Source organism: Lindgomyces ingoldianus (genome assembly GCF_010093535.1).
Source record: "Lindgomyces ingoldianus strain ATCC 200398 unplaced genomic scaffold BDR25scaffold_18, whole genome shotgun sequence".
Taxonomy (NCBI): Eukaryota; Fungi; Ascomycota; class Dothideomycetes; order Pleosporales; family Lindgomycetaceae; genus Lindgomyces; species Lindgomyces ingoldianus.
In genome coordinates, this window is record NW_022985179.1 from 340,213 (window position 1) to 363,722 (window position 23,510).

General features: G+C 38.8%; 5 protein-coding genes and 1 non-coding gene across 6 annotated transcripts; 4 read left to right on the forward strand and 2 right to left on the reverse strand.

Annotated features, from left to right (window-relative positions):
• Positions 1-514: 514 nt before the first annotated feature.
• BDR25DRAFT_355732 (uncharacterized protein) lies at positions 515-1,671 on the forward strand (the record flags this gene model as incomplete). The annotated part of the gene is made up of 7 exons (XM_033695509.1): positions 515-661; positions 721-843; positions 895-1,031; positions 1,073-1,165; positions 1,221-1,413; positions 1,480-1,568; positions 1,614-1,671. 7 exons carry the CDS (start codon positions 515-517, stop codon positions 1,669-1,671), a joined length of 840 nt encoding a protein of 279 aa, XP_033546845.1.
• A 75-nt stretch (positions 1,672-1,746) lies between these two features.
• BDR25DRAFT_369934 (uncharacterized protein) lies at positions 1,747-2,266 on the reverse strand (the record flags this gene model as incomplete). The annotated part of the gene is made up of 2 exons (XM_033697124.1): positions 2,049-2,266; positions 1,747-1,998 (listed from the first exon to the last, which is right to left on the reverse strand). The coding sequence occupies exons 1-2, from the start codon at positions 2,247-2,249 to the stop codon at positions 1,747-1,749; spliced, it is 453 nt and encodes a 150-aa protein (XP_033546846.1). The 5' UTR covers positions 2,250-2,266.
• An 11,702-nt stretch (positions 2,267-13,968) lies between these two features.
• On the forward strand, positions 13,969-17,514 carry BDR25DRAFT_35993 (uncharacterized protein). Its single transcript, XM_033696172.1, has 2 exons — positions 13,969-14,608; positions 14,673-17,514. The coding sequence occupies exons 1-2, from the start codon at positions 14,178-14,180 to the stop codon at positions 17,263-17,265; spliced, it is 3,024 nt and encodes a 1,007-aa protein (XP_033546847.1). The 5' UTR covers positions 13,969-14,177; the 3' UTR covers positions 17,266-17,514.
• A 940-nt stretch (positions 17,515-18,454) lies between these two features.
• BDR25DRAFT_t28 lies at positions 18,455-18,546 on the forward strand. The gene has a single exon. It is a non-coding gene; the product is annotated as a tRNA-Val (tRNA).
• Positions 18,547-19,077: 531 nt separating this feature from the next.
• BDR25DRAFT_226505 (ankyrin) lies at positions 19,078-19,660 on the reverse strand (the record flags this gene model as incomplete). Its single annotated transcript, XM_033685209.1, has 2 exons — positions 19,078-19,335; positions 19,430-19,660. Coding segments are annotated over 2 exons (489 nt in total), but the record flags the coding sequence as incomplete, so codon positions are not given.
• Positions 19,661-21,294: 1,634 nt separating this feature from the next.
• On the forward strand, positions 21,295-23,291 carry BDR25DRAFT_355736 (uncharacterized protein; the record flags this gene model as incomplete). The annotated part of the gene is made up of 12 exons (XM_033695510.1): positions 21,295-21,310; positions 21,345-21,870; positions 21,901-21,928; positions 21,966-22,082; positions 22,163-22,257; positions 22,298-22,317; positions 22,343-22,541; positions 22,577-22,590; positions 22,646-22,693; positions 22,760-22,928; positions 22,972-23,152; positions 23,217-23,291. 12 exons carry the CDS (start codon positions 21,295-21,297, stop codon positions 23,289-23,291), a joined length of 1,488 nt encoding a protein of 495 aa, XP_033546849.1.
• Positions 23,292-23,510: the final 219 nt, after the last annotated feature.

A 23,510-nucleotide genomic window follows, 5' to 3' on the forward strand; every position in this document is an offset into this window, starting at 1 on the left:
TGAAACTTCTGTGATGCTGGGCCAAGAAGAGGCAAGACTAGCATGGCAGACATCCCAAATCTTTGCCGTGGTGCACACCGCCAAGTGAGTATCGCCGCTTTTGAGCCCAGGTCGAAACTTCTGTGATGCCGAGCCAAGCAATGTAAAGCCTGTCTTGAGAGAGGCCTGCCTTGGATGGACATGGGGGAGGCCCGTGCACGTGGCATCGATACGTCTTGGCCTGGAGTCCAAAGGGGTTGCCTGTTGCAGCCAAGAGACTTCAGCACTTCGGGCTGCACCTCTTGTCACATTGATTCTCGAAGGTGAGGGAACTGGATGCGGCCGCGATGAGGTGGTTGGAATGTTTGTTTCTGATTGCAGCGGCTAAAGCCTTAGTCGAGCCGCCAAATGGGTTTGTATGGAGCCTCTTCATGAGCATCTCCGACGTCTAGTTTGTGGAGATATCTGCAAGTGTCAGTACATCTGACAGCGGCACGAAGCATACAAGGTCATACTAGGCAATGCTTAAAGCCGCATGCGGATCCTTCCACGAGGCTTGAGATGCCAAGTGCGTCAATTAGACGGAAAGAATTACGTGAAGAATCACTGGGCAGAGGCGCATTTTGCGACCGGATTGCCAAAATCTAGCGACCACCTTAGGCAAGGACGCGTGAACAACGGAGTAGGGGATTTCTTGGCGGGATGTCTCCGGGGGGAACGTTCGTCGTTCTGGACCCCCAGGACGCCGAGCTGGGCGCTTTGAGCTTCACATGGAGAAGCTTCGCACGAGACGGTGGGCGTGTTGGCCAAGTGAATCGGCGAGAAGCTTCGGCGGCGAAGAAGAGTGCGTATTTGGGTTTTGAAGTTTGAGGTCTCGCCTGTTAAGGCAGAGAGGTCTTGGCTCCGCCCCAAAAGGTCCTCAGTTCCGGCAAAGGTGCGACGAAATGTTTCTTGGCCCTCCGCTCGTCGGCGCCCATCGAGCGGGAGTTTACCGAATCAAGATTCAACGCATGTATCAACAATGCGCTCAGACTTTCGAAGAGCGAACGTGCGTATGCACACAGCTTACGTGGTCTATACCACCGTGCTCGAGGGTGTCTCAGCGGAGAGATAACATTTATTTGAGGACATCGGACAAGACTCTGGGCGCGTATGCAGATGCAATAGAACCGATACCCGATGGTATGTCGCATGTGTGATTGGCGGAGGGAGCAAGGGAAGCTGTGAGAGATATCAGGAAGCCGAAAGCCCATTCTCCGCAGGATTGAAATTCCGACCCGAGCGGTTCTCCTGGATTTTCAGGAGAATGAAGAAGTGCACTTGGCAAAAGAGGAGGTGCTCACTGTGTTGCTTGGGTGGAAAGTAATCCTACTTGGATTAAAGCTCCTTCCCGAAGCTGGACCTCCCGATGAATGCTTGCCGAAAGGAACCAAGGTTATGTTGCTCTATGATTTGAACCACTGACCGAATGCAAGCTCTAGGTTCGGCGTGTGGTCTCAGACCCAGAAGGCACTACATGGAGCACATCAGGTCAGTCCCACAGCCCACTTCTCCGAAGACCCCTCTTCCTCACGATTCATCGGTGTTTGGTGATGGTAGTGGAAAAGCTAAGAATTAGCGGAGACACCACACAGTTCAATTCAATTCAATACCCTCTATGTGCATTCCTACCATAGCACTCATTCTTCCTAGCCCAATCTTGCAAAAGTTTGGTCATTATTTATCGATTCGGACGGACGACACTCCTATGCGTTCTCCTGTGAGTGTCTAGTCACATTTCTCCAAATCGTAAGTCAAAATTTGCTGAAAACGATAGTAGGAGTCGTAGCCGGTTGCTCCTCGAATCTGGGGTATTCCTGCTCCCTTACTTTCGATGGTCACCTCTGTCCTGATTTTGATAACCTTATCATTTCCACAACCTGTCTTCCACTTCTTCGACGGAATGGCAGATGTGGCAGTCGTTCCACTTGTGGCGTTTAGAGAATCGAGTGGGCCATCAACGCGAATCGTGTCCGTGGACTAGACTTATAAGCAAGAAATCGAATGGCGGGAAAATGATAGGAGCCAACCTCGTTTCCTTCCGGAAGGTAGTAGGTAGTCTTCCATATGGCCAATGTACCTGCTGGTAGCAGGTAGCGAGCCGTGAATGAGGTCCCATTCTTGTCAGTATTGCTCACGCGGTATCCAGTAGCATTCACGAACTTCCATTCATGATGAGACCACCGAGTTCGACCAGCTGGACTTCTTTCTGAAAAGACAGCGGCGCTCATGGTGGACGGCAGATTCAGTGCGTACCGGAAGATGCATCTGTTTGTTCAGGATCATCCACACGCGCAGCCCACACATAATCGACCACCCAGGTGTGGCAATTGGAGCTCTCGATATGACAGCCTGGGCCATGCAACTAGCGAGGAATAATAGTCGTATCGTTTGGAGGGAAAATGATCTTGCCAAAATAATGGCCGGTGAAGGTAGAGAGAGCGAAGATGGTATGAAACTTCATGGCGTCGATATAGACATCAGGTACGTATATAACCTGCCTTTTCAATCTCCGAGTGAGGGCTAATAACTTAAGTCGTCTTCGAAGGACACAGCCATTTAAATACTACCCAAGGATTCGACATCTCGATACTTAGGCAATCCAGACAATACGAACATAATAGTACTCCATAATGTAATGCTTAAAGGCCAGTTTCTATGACTGCTGAAATCGCACAATTATGCGTAGCTGTTGTCTTCATCCTAGGAAGACATGCGGAGATAGGCCTCCGCTATCGTGCAGTACAAATTTTGTATAGACGCGAGAGGAGACCAGTCTAAGACTTTCCCCGCAAGAGTTTTAATGAAGGAACCGGAACTGACCACCTTCAGTGTTCTGTCGTCGCGACGCAAATAAAAAGCAACTTGAAGTCAACGAATAGAGCTGACTTGCTCTAGAGAATTAACATTCCAGTTCCGTTCCATATTCAAAGCTTAGGTTTAGCCCTAGGTTGGATACGGGGCCAATAATGAAGCCGAATTCCTCTCGTTTAGCCTAGGACCAGAGGGGTGAGCATTCCATTCAGATTAGTGCCTTGGTCATGGTAGTGAAGTCAAATAATTCCCCCGCTCATCTAACTCATCTAGAGTGATGACCATGCATGCGTTGGAGGAGCATACAGATGTCGAACCATAGAATGACGACAGACATTGGGCCCGGAGCACATTCGAGTACACCCAATCTCATGTCGATTGGTGGCACTGCCGAGATGTAAAGCGTGATACATTAGGAAGAACTCTAACCAGAGAAGAAACAAATAGCGTTCAAATCCCTCGTTAAGCTTTGCAAGTGCTGAGCTCTGAGATTAGAAAAATACAGAATGCATCCGCCGCTCCCAAAAAGTCTGTGCGTAGCCGCTGACCGCCAAGCTCTGGCGGGGCACCGCGGTGTCATCAAATATTACACTATCTCTACCGCCAAGCCCTCTCTCCTATTGGTCCAGATATAAGCCGGCTATTAATTTAATTAGTAGAAAATTAGTAACTAAAAAGCCGCGTTACTGTTTGTTTTTAAGCTTTAAGTAATTATTCTCCTATGCTACATGCTTAATCTAGTCTTCTTTTTTTCCTATCATAATTAACTACTGCACAGTTAGGGGTGTAAAAATCACTTCTACAGTGTAATTTTTCCTGCTAAATGTAATTAGCTCTGCTAAGACCTTCTAAGCAAAGCCTGCTACAGGCAAAAAAGGGGTTCTAGAGAATCTCCCCCTAGTTAAGCAAAATAGTAGTGCAACTTTAGGCTTTAGCTTTACATCTACTCTAACTTATTCTAATCTTTCCTAACTAGACATTATCTACTTTAATACTTTTGCAGCCTTAGTTAACCTTACTTTATAATAATAATAAGTTATAGTAAGCTACTATATTATAGCTATCTATAATGTATATAAGTGTATTAGGTTATTCTATGTTATCTACTAACCTCTATAAAGAATTGTAAAGGCCTTAAAATTACACCTAACATAATATTAGCCTAATATAAAACACTTTTAACTATTTTTTTTTTCTTTAAGCTATAAAGCTATACTAATTATATTAAAATTAAAAGCATATTTGCATACTATAAACTATTATATAGAAGGTAAAGGCTTAAAAGTGTTCTATTACTTAAAATAATAAGTTTAGATAGCTTAAATTTTTTTTTATATAAAATTTTTTCTTAGAGGTTTTTAGCCTAATTAAGTTCTTTTTTAAACTTAATAAGAACACTATTTTAGAAAAAGTTATACTTTTAAAGACTCTAAAAAAATAAATTTATTTAGTGTAGCATAGGCCTTACTGCGCTTTATTTTAATAAGTAAGATTTTAATCTACTTAAAGTTAATCTATCTCTAATCTGCTTTAACTTTTTTTAATTAGTACCTTTCTCTTTTAACCTATCCTCTTTTTTTTATTATACAGTGTTATCCCTTTATATTATTACTATATAGACTTATTGCCTACTTTCTGCTTAGTCTATAATAACTACAGACCTTTCTCTAACTTCTTTACTAATAAAGTTAGAGCTTTTTATTACTAGTGCAACAGGTATAGCTGTGCAGTATGTTGCTTTATTATAATTATTATATTCTTTAGCGCTTATATCTAGTTTTATTTAGGCGTGTTAGCTATTAGCTAATGTTAACTCTAATGTATAACTCTTAAAACATGTTTAAGCTCGCGCTACTACAGTCTAATTAGGTCTATGCTAGGGCTAACCTGCACATGCTAGGCGTGACACTGCATTAAGCAGAACGCTAGTGCTTAATTAATTATTTTATACATATTAAAACCTTTTTAAAACTTTTACACTTTTCTTTACTTTTTCTACACTATCTATTTAGATCTATTATAATATATAATTAACTTTTTCTAAGTTTTTTACACTAACTTCTACTCCTTCTACGCTGTCTATATATATATATTATTATAATATATAGCTAACTTTATAAAGACTTGTTTAATCTCTACCCTCTTAACACACTCTAGATTAGCCTACTTTATCTCTATCTATGTGTAGAGATTAGGAGCAACTAAGGGCTAGTCTCTTATAAGATAATTTACTAAAGGCATATATTATTACTACTATAAACTATATTACTCCTATTAACTTTAGTTTAATACAGAATTCTATAAGTAGCTATTCTAACTATAGTGCTTTTTACTAGCTTAAGAAGCAGGTTAATAAGAGTTAGGCAGATTCTCCTTAGTACTCTATATATTGCCTAATAGGTGATATTAACTTTTTAACTTTTCTAGATCTACCTCTATTCTTGCATTATCTTTTGCAGGGTAGGCACCTACTTAGTAGATTCTTTTAAAAGCATCTTTAATTATATAACATAGCCTTAGCTTTTATGTTAGCTAACTATAAACAAATAAATTAAAGTGCGTGTAGTATAAGCATAAAAGTTTTTTAAATTATAAAGAAGATGTACTATATGCACAGCTTATTAGAGCCTGCTAAGGGGGACGTTCTCTTCTACGCACAGCTGTACTTTTACAATCCTGCCTAGGCTAACAGTGCGCGTATAGAGCATTAGGCTAATAGTAGTCTTAATCTAACTATACTTACGCAGCTGCTACAAATAGTTAAGACAGATTATAATAATTCTTAGATTAAGATATATAAAACTGCACATAAGTAGTTGCAGTAAGCTTATAAGTAAAATAAGAAATTATAGATTACTCTTAATTTATAACTATAGTTAATTATGCAGGCTAGGGCTAATTAATGTTAAAAAAACTTGCCTATTGCTAAGAAAATTACTACTCTAGTCTATAATAAGCTAGTTAAAAATTATAACTAAGATCTTATTTTTTACTACTAACTTAGCTTTAATTTAAGACACTGCTAGTCTCTATACTAAAAAATTAAACATATACATGCAGTATATTAGCCTCTCTACTACATTTTAATGTTTCTATAGGGTACCCTTAGGTTTTACTATAGTTTACAGCTGCGTACTTTACGCATGTCTTACACCTAGGATACTCTAACTAATTCTAAGTATTACTAGTTCTACTTATTTTCCTAGTGTAGCAGTCTTATTATGCCTTTTAATTATAGTCTATTATTCTAGCAATTTGTTGTTAACTGCTAGGCTTAGTGTAAACAAAGGAAGTTATAGTAGATTGCAGTAAATTAAAGACAGTTATGTGCTAATCTATATTAAAGAGTGCGTAATGCATTAGATTAAAATAACTTTTAGGCTAATTTAGTTAGAATTTAGACTGTTTTTTTTTTAAGTTACATTAGCAGTAGTTACTTTATTACATAGTGTTATTAAAACTTTATAGCTATTATTTAAAAGCTTAGTTAACTTACTTTATTTATTACTTTTACTGCTAATCCTAAATAGCTAGAGTTAGAGCAGGAGATTAGTACGTTCTTTTAGCTATTAGATTAGCTAGATCTAGTCGCGCGCGTTTTTAAGCTGCGTTTTAACTCCCTCCTTGCAGACCTCTAGACTAACTATGTATTTAGCTAGTATACTAGTATTATATATACTATTAAGTACTAGAAGTAGAGTTTACTTTATGCTTACATTCTACTTTTTTTATGTTATAATTACTATAATTAGTTCCTTAATCTAAACTTTATTAATTAGGTTATATAAGCTAAGCTTTTTATAAAGGCTTAAGATCTAAATAAAGTCTTAAGTAACATTATTAAAACTACTATAGTTTATAGGCTATATAGAACCTTAAATCCTAGCATGCCCTATATGCAGACTACAGAGCGTTCTCTCTAAGCAACCTGTTAGAAGCAATTCCTAAAGGAATACGCTAATAAGACTCTAGTTAGTAGAAATAGTTATCTTATATATTAGCATTAACCTAGTTTAACTTAGGTTATAAAGTGTTATAGTTAAGATGTTATAGTTAATAATTGCTAAGTAGTGCCTTATAGTTTATACCTTTTATGTAAGTATAACACACATGTTAACGTAGAGGTCTGTGCCTTTATAAAGTTAGTTAAATATATACATAAGTATATCTATAAGGGCACTAATTAGGTTGTTATCTGTATCTAGTAAAAGGACAAGGTTGCCTAGTATCTAAACATGCGCTATATTAGACTAACTAAGGCTGTTTAGCAATTAATAAAGTTTAAAGTTTATAAAAAAAAGCCTTCTGTTATTTAATTAGCAGTGCATTTACTAGAATAGCATATAGTCACCTTTTATAATAAGGACAGTGCTAAATAGGTGGAGATTGCAGTTAAATAGAAAAAATTATTATTAATAAGATAGTTAGAGTATAATGCCCTTTATATAGATAAGCGTAATCTTCTTTACTAGAACTTTTTAACCTAGTATTATTAAAATCTAGGGAAAGATAGTAGTAAATAGACTTAGTTCTAACATAATTAGTACTTTATTAGTTGTGTCTACTTTTATAGTTTTTTCTTTAAAGAGCGTTTCTATCTTAGGATGCTTTTTACGTAAATCCTAGGCGCAATTAGTTTTAAACATCTTTATATAGTTAATAGTTAGATCTAACCTACTTTTAAAAACGCCTATTTAGCTTTTAATCTCTTAGTTAAGAATAAATTATAGTAGTATATATTTTTTAAGCTTTAGCATTTAGCACTTACTTTTAAGTTATGTTGTGTCTTCCTCTAAGCCCTAGTCTTTAGAAATGTAGGTAATTTTATAGTGTTATAGAATAAGTTCTTCTAACATTTATCTAATAACCTGCCCCTCTGCTTAGAACAAATAGTGTTGCCCCCTAGTATTACTAATTCTATAAAAGATCTATGCCTGTAGCTAATTAACTAGGCTATGCTTAAGTTATTTAGAAAAAACCTTTCTAATTTTAACATGCCTATGCTACAAAGATATTAGGTGCAGGAGGCTGTTAATTTATTAGTTGCTAAGCAGCTTAATTATAACACTATAGAGTAGAATCTTAATTATACTAATGCATATAATAAGCTAAATAAGGCCTAACTAAAAGTTTTTTATACTATTACTTAGTTTATCTTTACTATGCTGTAATTTAGTTGCTACTTTATTTAGGGCCCTAGTAGAACTAGAAAGACCTTTTTATATAAGACTATTTACACTTATCTTTAGACCTAACATAAGATTATTTTGTGCGTAGCATTATCTAGCATTGCTGCGCTCCTCCTTTCTAGCAGCTGCACTGCTTATTATTAGTTTAAGATACTTATTAATATTAAAGACAAATCTACCTGCTTTATGCGTGTAGACTCTCCTGCTGCAGACCTTATTTGTTAGACAGATTTAATTATATAGGATAAAGTCCTAATGCAGCACTAGTACTACTTTAAAGCAGTTAACTGTACACTGTAAAATATTATAAAGAACAACTCCTTATTTAGAGGTATTCTAGTGCTGTTAGAAGGGGACTTTGCCTAGATCCTTTCTATTATTTTGCGCAGTAGGAGGTTACAGACTGTATAAGCCTACCTTTAGAACTTCTATTTATAGCTATACTTTACTATTCTACAGCTAACAGAGAATATAAGGATAAAGTAGGGACCTGCTAACTAAGAATATGCTTAGTAGATATTAGACTTAGCTAGGCGTAATAAAAAGTCTATTGCGCTTCTTTCTAAAATCTAGCAGTTTTAGTCTATATCTGCATTCTATTTCTATATTTATCTACTTAATCTACTTTAGAAACTTACTAACCTAGAAGTCTATACTTCTTTATTAAAGTAAAGGTGTATATTAGTAGTCTAGAATAACACTATTAATTCTTTAAATAACTTTTTATTTAAGTGCTTTAAAGGTGTTACAACAGAATTCTACTTTACTAATAAGGTCTACTAATCTTTTTTAAACAGAATTAATTAACTACTAGAGGACCTACTTTAGAGCTTTAATCTACCTAGCCTCCCTCTATTTACTCTATAACTAAAGGTTAGTGTTTTTATTATGCTCTTACATAATTTAGATCTAGAGTAAGGATTGTGTAACAGCACACGTCTTGTAGTTACTGCTGTTAGCTAGACAGCGCCTTTCTTTATTAGTAGGATACTTAGCAGTAAGTTTAATAGTTAGATCTAAATAATTACACGTGTAAAGTTAGTGTCTAAGAATAATAATGCCTTACTCTTTTTAATTATTTAGTATTAGATTCTAGTTTAACTCTGTTTTACTATGTCTATTAACAAGTTGTAAGGTTAGTTGCTTAAGATTATTAGTGTTAACCTATAACATCCTATCTTTACCTATAGCTAGTTATATGTAGCCCTTTTATGTGTTACTACTATATCTAGCATCTCTATTCTAATTCTGCCTAGTTTAATAGGCAAAGTAGTTAATATTATGTATTTTAAGGTTATTTTATAGACTGCTTTATACAGTGCATGTACATTTCTGCTCTGCTACTATATTTGCTCTATTAGTAACGTCTGCTTTTATTACAATTGTATTAGTCCTGCGCTATCCTATTTTAGGCAGTGCCTCTAGAAATCTAGTTTTAGCTTTGTGTAATAACAGATCTAGCCTTAGCTCTCTTAAATTAGGTTTAATTTTTTTTAATTTACTATAATACTTTCTTCTTACTTTTTACTTACTATATTATACTTCCTATTATTTTGCTTTCTATCTGCTTACTATGTTACTCTTTATGTACACATCTACTAGGGCTATTTTGCCTTCTAACTCTTTTGTACATAAAGAGCTTATTAGGCCTGTAGCTGTTATGCTAAGTATTAAGTAGTAAACATTTATTTAAAAAATGCTTAATTAGCATTATGTTGCAACTACTTACCTTGCCTGCATTAATTATAGTCTAACTAGACAAAAGAAGAGGAGTATTAGCTACACCTACCTTAACATAAGCTACTTTTATGCTACTTTATTATATAAGCTAATTTTCTTATAAGACTAAAACTTTTATTATTTTTTTACTATCCTGCCTAAGTATAATATTCTCTCTTTTAACTTTAACTACAACCTAGACTAGCCTTTTATTAATAATAGAGGTGCAATAAATTAGCGTTAGTAGGGCTATTACTGCAGCCTTTACCTGCCCTATCTAGGGCGGCTTTAGTCCTAGATGTGGTTCCCCTCTACTGTTGTCTAGAAGTGGCCGCTCTAGAATAGACTAGTTTATAGTTAGGTAGTAGGTAATCTACTAGATGCTACCTAATTCTATCTACTTTATATGTGAAACTATAACATAAAGCTTCTAAGGCTTATGTTTTATAATACTAAAGTAGTTAAACTAAAAGACCTATATTCTAAGCTTAACTTTTATTTCTAGCATACTCTTTAGCTAAGGCATAGGCGTGCAAGGTTAGAAGAATAGTACACATTAGAGAACTCTCTCTATTAGGTTTAGCTTAATGCTTATTAGGTATGTTATCTTAACTAGTCTTTAATCTTTTCTAATTATACTCTAGATTTATTATAATCTTAAATGCTCTATATGTTATTTATTAGCATAATGTCTTTAGTTATTACTAGAAGATTATAAGCTAGAGTATAGAGATACTTTTTTACCTTTAATAGAGTTAATATCTAGTTCTGCTTCTCTTTCTTTTACAAGCTACTACAATAGTAGCATGTTACAGGATCTCTAATTAGTGTAGATCTGTTATTAGGCAATTAGGCGCATAGATTAGGCTTATTAGCACTAGTCTAGTTAGAAAAGAAAGGCAGATAATTAATATTAAAAGTAGAAAAAACATTTTACTAATTAGATTAATAAAGATACTACTTACTCTAAGAAGTTAAGAAAGTTTGTAGGTGTTTAAAGTTTTAAGCTTTAGCATTATTTCTTTAAAAGTCTTAATAATGTATAGCTACTAATTTACTTTATATTTATTACAGAAATAGTTATGTGCAGCCTATAATCTAATTATATTAGCTACCTATTATAAGATTATAAACGCTGTCCTTTATGTAGTAGGTATATTATTACAAGGTTAATCTGTTAACTCTAGTAAGAAAAGCGTTAGTAGGTGTAGTGCTAGAGCAAACTGCTGCCACACTAACTTACATTTATCTAGAAAATAAACTAACTATCTAAACCTAGTAAACTAAAAGCAACTCTACTAACTCTGCCTAATGCTTTTAAAGTCTACTCTAATTAGTCTAGAAAAAATACTAATAATTATTAAGCCTATGCTTACACTTTTTAAAGAATTTTCTTTTCTTTAGTGTGCCTTTTATAAGGACAGTTATATTAGTGTAGCTTAGATTATTTACTGCAGTCTTAACTTTTTTTTTCCTAATATTGCCTAACTCTAACTAGATTAAGTGTTTATTATAAAATTATTTTATAGCTAATTAAGTCTTAACTTTTTTAATAAATAAAGGGTTAGAACTTAAAAAAGTGTTAGTAAAAACTTTTATATTATTAGTAGCTATAAACTTTTTATTATTAGTATCTTTTAAGTTCTTATCTTTTTTAGATTAACTCTTAGCTATGTTAGTGTTGTCTATAAGCCCTTTTGCCTTTTCTTTATTACTATTAGCTAGGCCCTTTTTAGCATTAAAAGCTATGCTAACATCTACTACTATGTTAAACTAGAATAATAAGGACTGCATTACCTTACTAAGTTCTATGCACTTATCTATTATAAGTTCTATTATATCTTTAATCTAGTCTTAGACCTAACTAAACTAGGACTATAGTAATTTATTATTTATAAAGATTACTTTTTAGAATAACTTAATTATAATTAGTAAAGCTATGTACATATTTTGCTATATAGGCTAGGCTTTAGTCCTTAGAACTTAGTAACTAAACAAGTTAATTATAAAGGCTATAACTAGATTATAAAGAATAGTAGGTTTATTATAGATTAGAACTAAAGTAGCTTTTTAGAGGCTTAGATCTACCTTAGTTAAAGCTAATCTAGGCCCTTTTAGTGTTAGGGTGGATGTTAGCACAGCTAGACCCTTCTATAGAGTAGGGATGCTCTTTAGGGAGGTAGTAATATCTTTAGGCATTACCTTTTTTTTCTTTAGCTAATAGACTTTATTTTATTTAATAAATTTAGTTTAATCTACTAATATATATTAGTATCTAGGTATATTTTATTTAGAAAAAAAATAACTTACTTTAGAGATTATAACCTTTGCCTTTTACACTATAGTAATAATTTGCATAACTATAGCTAAAATAGTTAAGGACATATACATAGTAGACAAACTTGCTATTTTTTTTTAAGCATTTCTAGTAAGGATCTTATAAGATCTAACCTACTATAAAGGCTACTAGTGCCTTAGCTGCTTTAGGGCGTGTAACTTTAATTAGAACTAGGTTAAAGCTGTTCTAAAAAAGATTAACTTATATACACACTATAATAATTTAATTTATTTGCATCTTAACTAACTTTAAATAAGCTGTTGTAACTTTTATGTTTAGATCTTTTATAAACTTAAGGTTTATTAGGCGCCTAGAGAGTCCTATTATCTTTATAGTAGTCTAGACCCTTTTATATAGCAGCTTTAGATTAATAATTTTATATAAATTAGTGTTTTTTATAAAAAAGTTAAACTGCTTAGATTTACTACTTAAAAGTTTAAGCTAAAGTATAATTTTTTTTTTCTTTTTACTTTTAGTTAGCTTTAACCTAGCTTTAGCTAGATTTATTTAATAAAGCAAAATAATTAGAGTTAGAGCAGGCAGGGCCTGACCCATGCTATATCTGTAATGTCTATACTAGGAATATAGTGGCATGAACTGCTGCTAGAAAGGGTACAGTCTGCCTAGAGCAAATAGAGGTGCTTTATGTTAAAGCTACTAGGTGTTCTAGTACAGACCCTAAGCCTGCAGATATTAACCCTAGGCCTGCAGATATAGACCTTATAGTGGCAAATATAGTCTATAACTTAGCTAACAGGTAAATTACTGCTAATGTTCTCTATAGCTAGATATAGGTTAGATATAAGTAGAGGTAGGCTATAAAAAAATATTATTAGTCTAATTTTTTTCTAAGTTATATTAATTTAGATTAATTTAGATTTACTTATGCTTTTACTATACTATTACTAGCTCTAATCTTAGCTGCCCTGTAAGCTGTCTAGTCTAGTCTAGCTAAAGGCGTAGGCAGGCACTGTCTAGTTTAGTCCTGCCTGTGATGCTATTAGACTTAGGCAAGACTGCGTGTCTTCTAGTTAGGACATATTAGGCACAAAAAGCAAAGAGGTAGGTCCTAATAATATGTTATTTAATAGAGTAGGTTTATTATTATTTAGTGCCTTTATTTTTTCTAATTAGCCTTAGATTATAATATATGTAAGGTAAAACTTACTATTACTATTAGCACTAGCTTTTTTAGCTAAGAGGTCCTAGCTTCTAGTTAGGCCTTTACTTTAAAAATTAATAATAACCTTAGTATTAATCTTTAGTAATAAAGGCTTATTATTAAGTTACAACTAGTTATTATTTAGTGTTGTTATAGCATTATTAGACATAATTTACTGCGTTAGAAGTAAGTAAAGAGTGTTAGAAGCTATTCTAATTAGATTTTAACCTAAAACATGCAGATAAAGTAAAATGTGTACTTGTAGTGTCTTTAGCAGTTTAGGATTAGCTAGTAAGGTCACACTGCCCTAGTTAGGTGGGTTAGTGGGCGTGGCAGGAGGAGATGTGAAGCTGGGTTAGTTAGATTGTTTATTGTGGCGGCCGTGCGCGTAAGCGAGCTGTTACGTAATCATTCCTAATTAGGACTAGCCCCCTTCTTCCTGGAAAGGAAGGCTAATCTGCTCGTAGAAAGAACTTTGGAGGGAGGGTGCCGTCCTTCAACGCCATAACCTTGCGCCATAGACGGCTGGTTCTAAAGTCGGCTCGCCTGGGCCGAAGAGGTCTTCACAAGGGCGCCGAACCAAGTCACAAACTCTAGGGAACCCTAGTGCGTCAGGGTTATTGCATGTTGCCTCAGGCAACTAACGCGTGAGGGTTTAGCAGGGGTCTCGGCCGAACGTATCTCCGCAATCCTCCATCGCCTCGTGGAGTTGAAACCCGATCATGATACTCTTTTCTTGCATAAGAGCAGGTTAACGGTATCGTGGAAAGAGTGTTGTGTTTCAGCATATTTTTATCATGTCCGATTGCTTCCATGAGCCTTACTTCCACCTACCCTCTCGCCATAGTCGAGCATGAATTCCGCCTGTTAGCAGTAGGCAGCCTTGCGGTCTATCGACCCTTTAGATCGTCACCCATAAGTTTTCGTCGCTCACGATATGGCTGAAGCTCTCATAGCAGTAGGCCTTGCCGGGAACATAGTTCAATTCATTAGCTTTTGGGGTACCTTGATGTCCAAGAGTGAAGAAATCTACAAATCAACTAATGGGGCACTGGTGGAGCATTTGGAGCTCGAAGCCATAACAACCCATCTAGATAGATTGGTCACGGCTATGGCGATGAGAACAGGGCCCCCAGCGGAGACTGAGAGCGAAAAGCAACTTCAGGACTTATGTCGTCAATGTAGGGACAGAGCAGAGGAACTGCTTCGAGCAGTGACAAAACTCAAAGTTAACGGGAAAAGTAAAAAGTGGAGGAGTTTTCGTCAGGCCCTCAATAGCGTTTGGAGTTCCGACCGGATCAACTTCCTGTCTGCAAGGTTGGAGGCTTTTAGACGACAAGTTGACACTACACTTCTTGTAGTCCTTAGGTGAGGTAATCTTTTCTTCTTGATCCAATGATTTGACAAGAATGTATGCTAATTCTACACGTAGAGAGCAGAGCGCCCGAGCAAACCGTGACCAAGCTCAAAAGTTAGAAAGCATCAATGACACCCTCATCAATATAGGGTTATCTACGAAGCAGTGGCAAAAAGACCTGGTTGAAACATTACACCGCGAAAATTGGCAACCAGAGAATCCTAGAGACATTGAGGCGTTTTCAACAGAGCTGTCCAGTGCTGCAAAAGCTCAACTAGAAGACAGAGCTACTTCTAACATTATGCACCTGCTTGACTTCTACGAAAGACCGGACAGATTCGAGAGGATCAAAGAGGCTCATACCAAAACGTTCGAGTGGATCTTCCGGAGAGGAAGCGTACTTCAAGAGGCTGAACAACCTGCTCTCGGGCAGATATCTACACTACCGAGCCAAAAGACATACTGGCATAGCTTCGCTGACTGGTTAGAAAGTGATGGAAGCATATACTGGATCACTGGAAAACCTGGCTCTGGTAAATCAACTTTGATGAAATTCATCCAGAATGATTCGAGAACCGTGGCGCATCTCCAGGGCTGGATATCTGGATATGAACTAATCCAAGCCGGATGGTTTTTCTGGAACTCTGGCACTGCAATCCAGATGTCTCGAATGGGGCTTCTGCAAGCCCTTCTTTACCAATTACTTGAGAAACATCCAGAATTAATAGCGCAAATATTTCCACGTCGATGGAAATCTCATGAGCTTTTTGGTACAGACCTTCGCCCCTTGACGTGGCTAGAACTCGTCGATGGACTCAAAAAAATTATTCTTCAAACTCAGTTCCGATATTTCTTCGTCATCGACGGTCTTGATGAATTTGATGGCGACACTTCCGAGCTTCTAGAGTTGTTGATGAAAATAGCCGCGTCTCCTAACGTTAAGGTCTGCGTAGCTAGTCGCCCGTGGCTGATTTTTGAGGAAGCTCTTAAAGGTCAGCCAATGCTACAACTACAATATCTGACTACTGGAGACATCGAATTATATGCATCGCAAAAACTTCTCAACAATTCCATGTTCGCGGCCTGGCAAACGCAAAACCATGGGGAAGCCTTTATGATTTTCCAAACGATCAAATGCAAGGCTGCAGGGGTCTTCTTATGGGTCTATCTTGTCGTGTCATCGCTCTTAGAGGGGTTACGGGATGGCGATAGGCCAAGCGACTTGAGAAAACGGGTGGAAGAGCTCCCCTCTGACCTAGAGGAATTATTCAAAAAGATCCTGAGTAACCTTGAGCCAAGGCACTTCGACCAAGCCTCCCAACTTCTACAGATTGTCGAAGCGGCTTTGGCGCCATTGTCACTTTTATCTCTGTATTTTGCAGAAGAAGGCTTCGACATGTCTCTCACCTCAGAAGTAAGGCCTCTAACTACTGATGAAATCAGTTCTAAGGTTGAAATCATGAGACGACGGATTCTCAGTCGTTGTAAAGGTCTCCTTGAACCACGCTATATTCGATCGGAATCCAGTATACAGTCACAGGAGAATGACAAAGAAGGGGGTGAGGTGTCATATTTGCATAGAACAGTCAAGGATTTCCTCCAAAGTCAAGAGATATGGGACTACATTGTGGCTGGGACTGGCAGTTCTTTTGATCCGAATCGTTCACTTTGTGGTGCATGTGTCTTCCGCCTGAAGACCATGGCGCCTGGTGAAGATATGATCAGGCGCATATGGAGAATTATGCCTTTGTGCATGAAATATGCGAAGGCGTTAGAGGAGAGTTCGGGCGAACCACAGGTACTTTTCCTTCATGAACTTGACAGGTTGGCATCTTGGTTTTTAGACGGGCCAGAAGAAATACACGTACCCCAAGGGAACACGCTCGTTATGTCGCCAGTGAAAGATTCAACGCACTGGACAGAACTTGCGCCGGTACTCGTGGGCGATGTCCAACTTGGACAATCTTCGAGATCTATCTTGGAGTACGCTCTTGGTTTTAAACTCTATCTTTACGTGGACTGGAGATTGAGCCACGATATCCCGGTTACTTATGATTTATGCGGACGATCCTTCCTTTCCGGCGCGATCGAGGGGAGAGATCTTCCCCTAGTCGAGTTGCTGCTGAAGCATAAAGCGGACCCAAACCGACCAGAGCCAACAGCTCCTAATCTATCGCCGTGGTACTGCGCAATAATGATGCCAGAGTGGGACCGGTGCTGGAGAAGCGATTCCTGGCTATTGCCAAGTGAGGCTGTTGGACCAGCGCGCGAAGCCGCGCTAGACAAAATAGCACGGATTGTCGAGCTCCTTCTCTTGAATGGCGCCGATCCTTGGATTACACTCCCGGCTAAGTTCAGGGAATGTGACCATTGTCTGCAAGTCACCTCAAGAGCGCAGCCATTCAATGCAGACCAGTTGGTTCGGCAAATTTTCTCTCAGTGGAGTAATGAGTGGACAAACCATCTTCTCAAATTACTTGAGGATAAACGACGATCTAGCCCAGGACGATCAGCCTTAGACGTACCCAAAGAATTCATCTGTCTCGAATGTCAGCGTCGGATGTACCAACAAGTAAAAAGCCAAGATACGGCATTCCAAGTCTCCACTAGAAGGAGATCACGGCTTTACAAATGGATGAAAGATGTTTTCTCGTCCCCAACTAAGTAGCGACTTATGAGATGACCTTTCCTGGATCGCAACAGTGGTCAGGACAGCAATCAAGGTTACGTTGGCCTCCAGGATGCGAGGCATGGCCCGCGAGAAGGAGATCCAGAGGGAAAAAGAGTAAATAGAGAGTGGAGTTGGTCACGTTAGCGGTAAAGTTTTGGGAGTGCTCAGCTCGGAGATTAGAACAAGACACGGAAGCCTTCCCCCACCACCAGAGCTTCCGGCCCACTTGCAATTCACACGACATCGCGACTTTTACCACGACCCAAATACACGGCTCATCTTTCGCACGAGACTTCATCTGAAACGCATCGGACAAGGTTGTCTGATCAGATTGGAACGCCCCAAGTCATCCTTATCTCTTCAGCTTTGAGGGTCTTTCGTCGTCGACAGGAACTCCAGTCAATTTTGCCCCTGAAAGCCCGCAATCATTGATCGCGAAATGTTAAGGTATTGACGTTAGCAGCTTTATTGATTGTATGAATAGACTTTCTCGATTAGTTATACCTGGCTTCCGCATAACCGTCACATTCTGATCCCGATGGCCTTAGCCCTTGCGTCCGACCCCTGAAGCGTGAAGCGTTCCTCCAACAGAATAGAAGATTCATCGTATTGTTGTAGGCTGCCAAGAAGGGACATAAGCCACGTTTTTGCCGAGTCGGAAACACGAGGTAAACGAACTTGTCCTTTTTAGATTGTAAAGTACAGATCAAGGGATAATTTGTTTGCCATGTTGCCTCCATGTCCTATATATCTAGCACATGGAATGGCGTATTAGAGTCCTCGGACGCGGCAGTGTGCAGCCTGTGACGAAATGTGGCAAGGACCCCTGCTTTTTGAACCTTTTGCTCTCGTGACAATTTTCCTGGCCGTTTCCTGTCACAAAGCACTCTATATACATTCTCAAGCTCTGAGGTGTGCTAGTGTCCTTCAGGTAGCGAACGCATTGGTCTAGCCATAAGGTTGCGGTCTTGCCCCCCCTTTTTTGGTGCACAATGATGCCATGTGGCGCATATCACCCCCGCTCCTTCTCCACCCTAGGACACGCTACAAACGGCCCCACCTTAAACACTTACTTACACGCTCTACTTCGGCCACTTGCTTTGGTTAAAACTTGTGTGACGTTTTGAGGTATTATATTGTATATGTATCATAAAAGTTACAAGATCATCATTCAATCACCAGAAATGGCTCGATGGTGTAGTTGGTTATCACGTCAGTCTAACATTCGCAACGAGTGTTGTTCACTGAAGGTCTCCAGTTCAAGTCTGGGTCGAGTCAATTTTTGTCTTTTCGTCTGCCCCTTTACCTTGTCTTTACGGCATATACGTCATTAGTCTCTGCTCATGCGGTCCTTTTTTTTGCACGGCTTGTGGTGGAAAATTTTGGGCGGTCGCTTCGATTGGTTGGCGTGGCGAACAAATTAAAAAGCTTAAAGAAAGACTGGACGTTTGCTTTGTGTTCATCCAAAAACCCGAATCCGAATTACTCTTGCCTTGGTACAGTAGCTAGCGATACTGGCTTTCATTTAGAGTGCAGCTGCAAAAAAAAGCTCTAGACTGCCTGCGAGCGAGACTCTTGGCCCCACAATATATCAATCAAGGCACGTGATTTACCACAAATAGTTACCTCTCAAAAGCACAGTTTTAGCTCACATCCTTTTGGCTAGAGCAGTTCGGTCACCCTCCCTGCTAGTGTACCTGCCCCTATGCCACTTGCAATAGCATATTCCCTCTTTAGAATTTAGCGTGCTACCCTAAAGAGAAGATGGTATCAGAGGGGGGTAGGGAGGAAATTAGGATAAGATGTAGCTTAGCCAGAGAGATTAATGTGCGACTGCAGCAGATTGACGACTACCTCGTGCCCTCTCGGTGCCACCCACGACAGCGGCGTCCGTCCGGCCTTGTCCTTAAAGTTGACTTCCACCTTGCCTGTGTCAAATAGCGGCTTGACTACTGCCTGTTGCCGGTTGGCTGCCACCTGCGATAGCGGCACCCGTCCGTACTCATCCTTCGAATCAGCATCTAACTTGCCTGCCTCCCCCCAGCAGCTTAACCGCCGCCTTGCTCCCTCTCGATACCGCCTCCCGGGATAGCGCCGTCCGTCCGTCTTTATCCTTTCAGTCGGCTTCCACGTTGCCTGTCTTAAGTAACAGCTAGATCACTACCTCATGCCCCTTCTCTGCTGCCCACAATAGCTGCGTCCGTCCGTTGGTTATATCCTTTGAACCAACGTGGACCTTGCTTGTCTCGAGCAGTAGCTTGACCACTTCCTTGTTCCCACTCGATGCCGCCCACGATAGCAGCGTCTGTCCGTTCCAACCCTTCGAGTCAAACTCAGCCTTGCCTGTGTCAAGCAGCAGCTTGACGATACCTTCATGGCCTTTCTCGGCGGCACGCAATGAGGGGTCTAGTGTTGCAATTAGAGGTTGCGTGAGCACGCAACTATGTAAGAAGCTAATAAAGTGAAGTAAATTATGTTGTAGTCTAAGCGCTCTGCTGCAGAGTATTTATTTACATTTATAACAGCAGAGACATCAAGAGTATAGTAAAGGCAATAGATGCTATAGTAAAGGTAGTAAGAGCTATTATAGCTTAGAAAATATATATATAGTAACGTATTCCATCACTAAGCTGGCTAAAACCTCCTGTAAAGAAAAGAAGAAGGGCAACGTATAATAGAGTATATAATAATATATTACTCTTGCTTCTTCTTCTTCTTCTTCTTACTAACACTATATAGGATCTAGATAACTAGTATAGTGTTAGATTTTAGTAGAAGAAGCAGAAGACTAAGTAATAGCTTAGAGGGATAGAGTAAAGAGTAAAGTAATACTTAATAGTATCTTTTAAAATTGTAACAATTCGCATAAATCATTCCATTCAAAGTTACCTGACAAACCTATATCCGAAGGTTCCACGTATCTGCCCCGACCCAGCCCTGCCCCCTGTGCTACCCCTATCTCCAAGTATTTAGCTGCACCTCTCCCCTTAGCTATCTCAGTAGTTTTCTGATATCCTTTTGTACAAGGCCTATAGGTGTTAATAGAATTCCCAGGTTTCTAAGTCCCCACGCACTCCCATATACCTCTGAGTGGATTCACACCGCATTCGGACCTATTGTCTTGCCTGCGCCGTTACAAAAATAAGAGTTTCTAGGTAAGAAGAGAAACTATCTAGAGCAGGGATTTATTTTCTTTATATTTCTTTGCTTAGTAATATAGAATCTTCTAACGTGTTTTACTAGTAACTTGCGTACACTACTAAAAGCAGAGCGCCTTTTTATTAGATAACTAAACAACAACTAAATTAAACTTATATAAATATATATATAAAATATTTATAATTACTTTTGTATTAATTTCTTTTATAGCCTTACTTATAGCACTTTAAGTAGGTGTGAGAGGTATCGAGCAGGAAACACAGGTCACAGAGAGGGAATGCAGGATAGGGGGTAACGAGAGTAAACCTTAGGGTCGGAGGCAGAGGTACGGAGGCCGAGGAGCCTATATACCCCGTGCCAAGCCCTTAGGGTACTCAGGGGTTGGATAGCTGTAACATAACCGTGACAGCAGGTTAGTAGTGCTTGCTAGAAGACCTAAGATGCCTTAGCCTACACTTTAACTTTAAGCAACTTATTAGCTTTTATAGGAAACTTTTAACTTTTCTAGCCGATTAAAGTCTCTTTTAAAGTAATATACTATTATTACTACTACTTTTTTTTACTTTTAGCACTAGTTTACTTAATAAAGCTTAGTGTTTTTTTTATAAAATTTATGAAATTTATTACTATTTAGTAGCTTTTAATAAGCTAAGCTATTATATAGCTTTTAAAGCTTTAGAACTAGGAATAAAAGTAGTTATATATAAAGTAAGCCTACTGCTAAAGCTAGGTAACTATGTAAAGTGTTTTACTAAAAGGTACCAGCGTTTAATTAATAGTAAGTAATAATAAAATATAATTAGTGCTGTCACTGCCACTCGGGAACACCTTCCCAACTTCAGGGGAGTCCTATAATTCTGCCGGTCTATGCGTAATAGACGCCGTGAGTGCACGAAGCTGCCACTCCCCGACGTCAGGAAACTGGAGACGTGGGCTTCGCAAAGAGAATGCCGTACTCCTTATTGACACCTATATACCCATAGTTGCTAAGACGTTCATGGTTGACCTGATCGATCTCATTCTTGAGAATGGCCTGCCCATCGTCTGGGCACTGCGCTATGCAGACTACTGGGACCAGCGCATTTGCACCACGGATGTCATTCGCGCATCGGTACTGCAAACAATGCAAGTAAGCGCCGATCGCTTGCTTGAAAGTTCATTCCTAGTGACCGTAGAGCAGCTCCGGGAAGCAGCAAGCCTTGGTGAATGCGTTTTCATCCTAATGTACTTACTTTCTAGTATCAGCCACGCATTCATCGCACTGGATGCTGACCTCCTAGCACACGAACCAGCACATGAACGAAGTTTGGCTCTGGAAATGCTAGACATGTTGAGATCGAAGCTGCCGGGGAATATTAAGATTTTAATAGCCATATCCAGTGTCAGTCGAGCTTATGCCGAAGAACTCGAGCACTCGAACGCCTACTTCCACAAGCGAGCATTGTCTGAAATGGCCTAAATAACCCAATTGAGTTTCCCGATGACCTCATCACACTACGCAGTCGGAAGCGCAGTAATAGTGGCGACGGTCGATAAAGCTCCGATGTCGGACAGGATCTTACCAATGTTTTCAGTCTCCGTTCGTCCCATGGCGTGAGCGAAGTTGTACCTCCCTGACCAATGAAATGATTGTTTGTAGTTCCATTTACAGAGGAGTGTTCTGTAATTATAAATTCCTCTGAAATACTAGAGTGCATATTATTACATTTTGGCAGAGTTTGTAATCTAATGCTAGAAATCGATGCCTTATACATTCGATTACACGGATGTTCATCATTCCGCTCGCTCCATTTCTTCAGGATCGGGGTACTGGAAGTATATTGAATTGCAGTACACTACTAAGCAGTATTTCGCATGCCACCACTTCGAGTTCTAGTCGTACAAAACAAAGTACCCTTGATTGATATACGTTGAGTCGGTCCAATAATTTGTCTCCTAGTAGGTGTGTGTGCGGCATTGCATTTTAATATGGTCTGGATTTTAGTGTCAAAGTGTGGCGTGCTCCGATTTCCAATGTACTGGGTATTTATCCTTCAAACCGGAGTATACTGGATCCAAGTAATTCCATTTGACATAAACCGAGATGTAGTACTACAATCCGGTATGTTTCCATTGTCAGTACTATATTGCGGTGTATTTCGGCTATCAGTACTAACAAGAGAAGTACACCCCCTTGACATACACTTCTGTGTAATGGGTCGCATGCCATTACTTTGAGCATTAGTCCTACAAAAAGAAGTGATCCTAGCTCATTTATTTCAACTCAGTCTATTTCAGCCTTTAGTATAATAAAGAGAAGTACATCCCCTTGACGTATACTAACGTGGAATAGGTGACATGCCATCACTTCGAGTATTAGTCGTGCAAAACCAAGTACTCTCGGCTGATATATTAAGTACGCTTCCTGTCGCAAACCTCCTGGGACATTTTCGCCTCAGTGATCTTGATCAAGCTAGAATTAAACCCAATCTTACATTCTTCTTTACAAGCTTCTACTCCCAGTGAAGGTCCAAACATGTTTACGCTCTCGAAGTCCTCGGACAGGGAAGATCCTGGGCTGGTATCGCCCAACAGAGTCGAATACCGTCAACGGTACCAAAGCCCTCACCTGCCAGATCTCGTCATCAAGTACGGGGAGAAAGGGCAACGCAAACACGCTGTTTATCGTCTGGCATTAGCAAGTTCTTCCAAATGGTTGTACAGAGCGTTCGAGCATTATTGGAAAGTGAGTATAGTCAAGTTTTGCCTCAATTGAACCTTAGAAGAGTTGCTAAACTTGAACTGGGAAGCTAAAACCCACGATGCTCACCTCCAAGAAGACTACCGCACGTGAAAATTGGAGCAGGCGAAACTACGCCACATGACGTAGTGTTTCTCCTTAATATAAGTTAACGATGCAGTAATTGCTCTTTTAGTACTAGTGTTTTTTTAGTTCTTTACTATATAGTCATCTTAGAGCCCCCTTAAGCTTCTAAGAATAGACCTTAACTACGCTTTTGCTTAATTAACTAGTTTGGTTCTTACCACCTGATTAACAACTCGCATCTTATATGCCCTCTATCATCTATCAGCTCTAGCCCTGC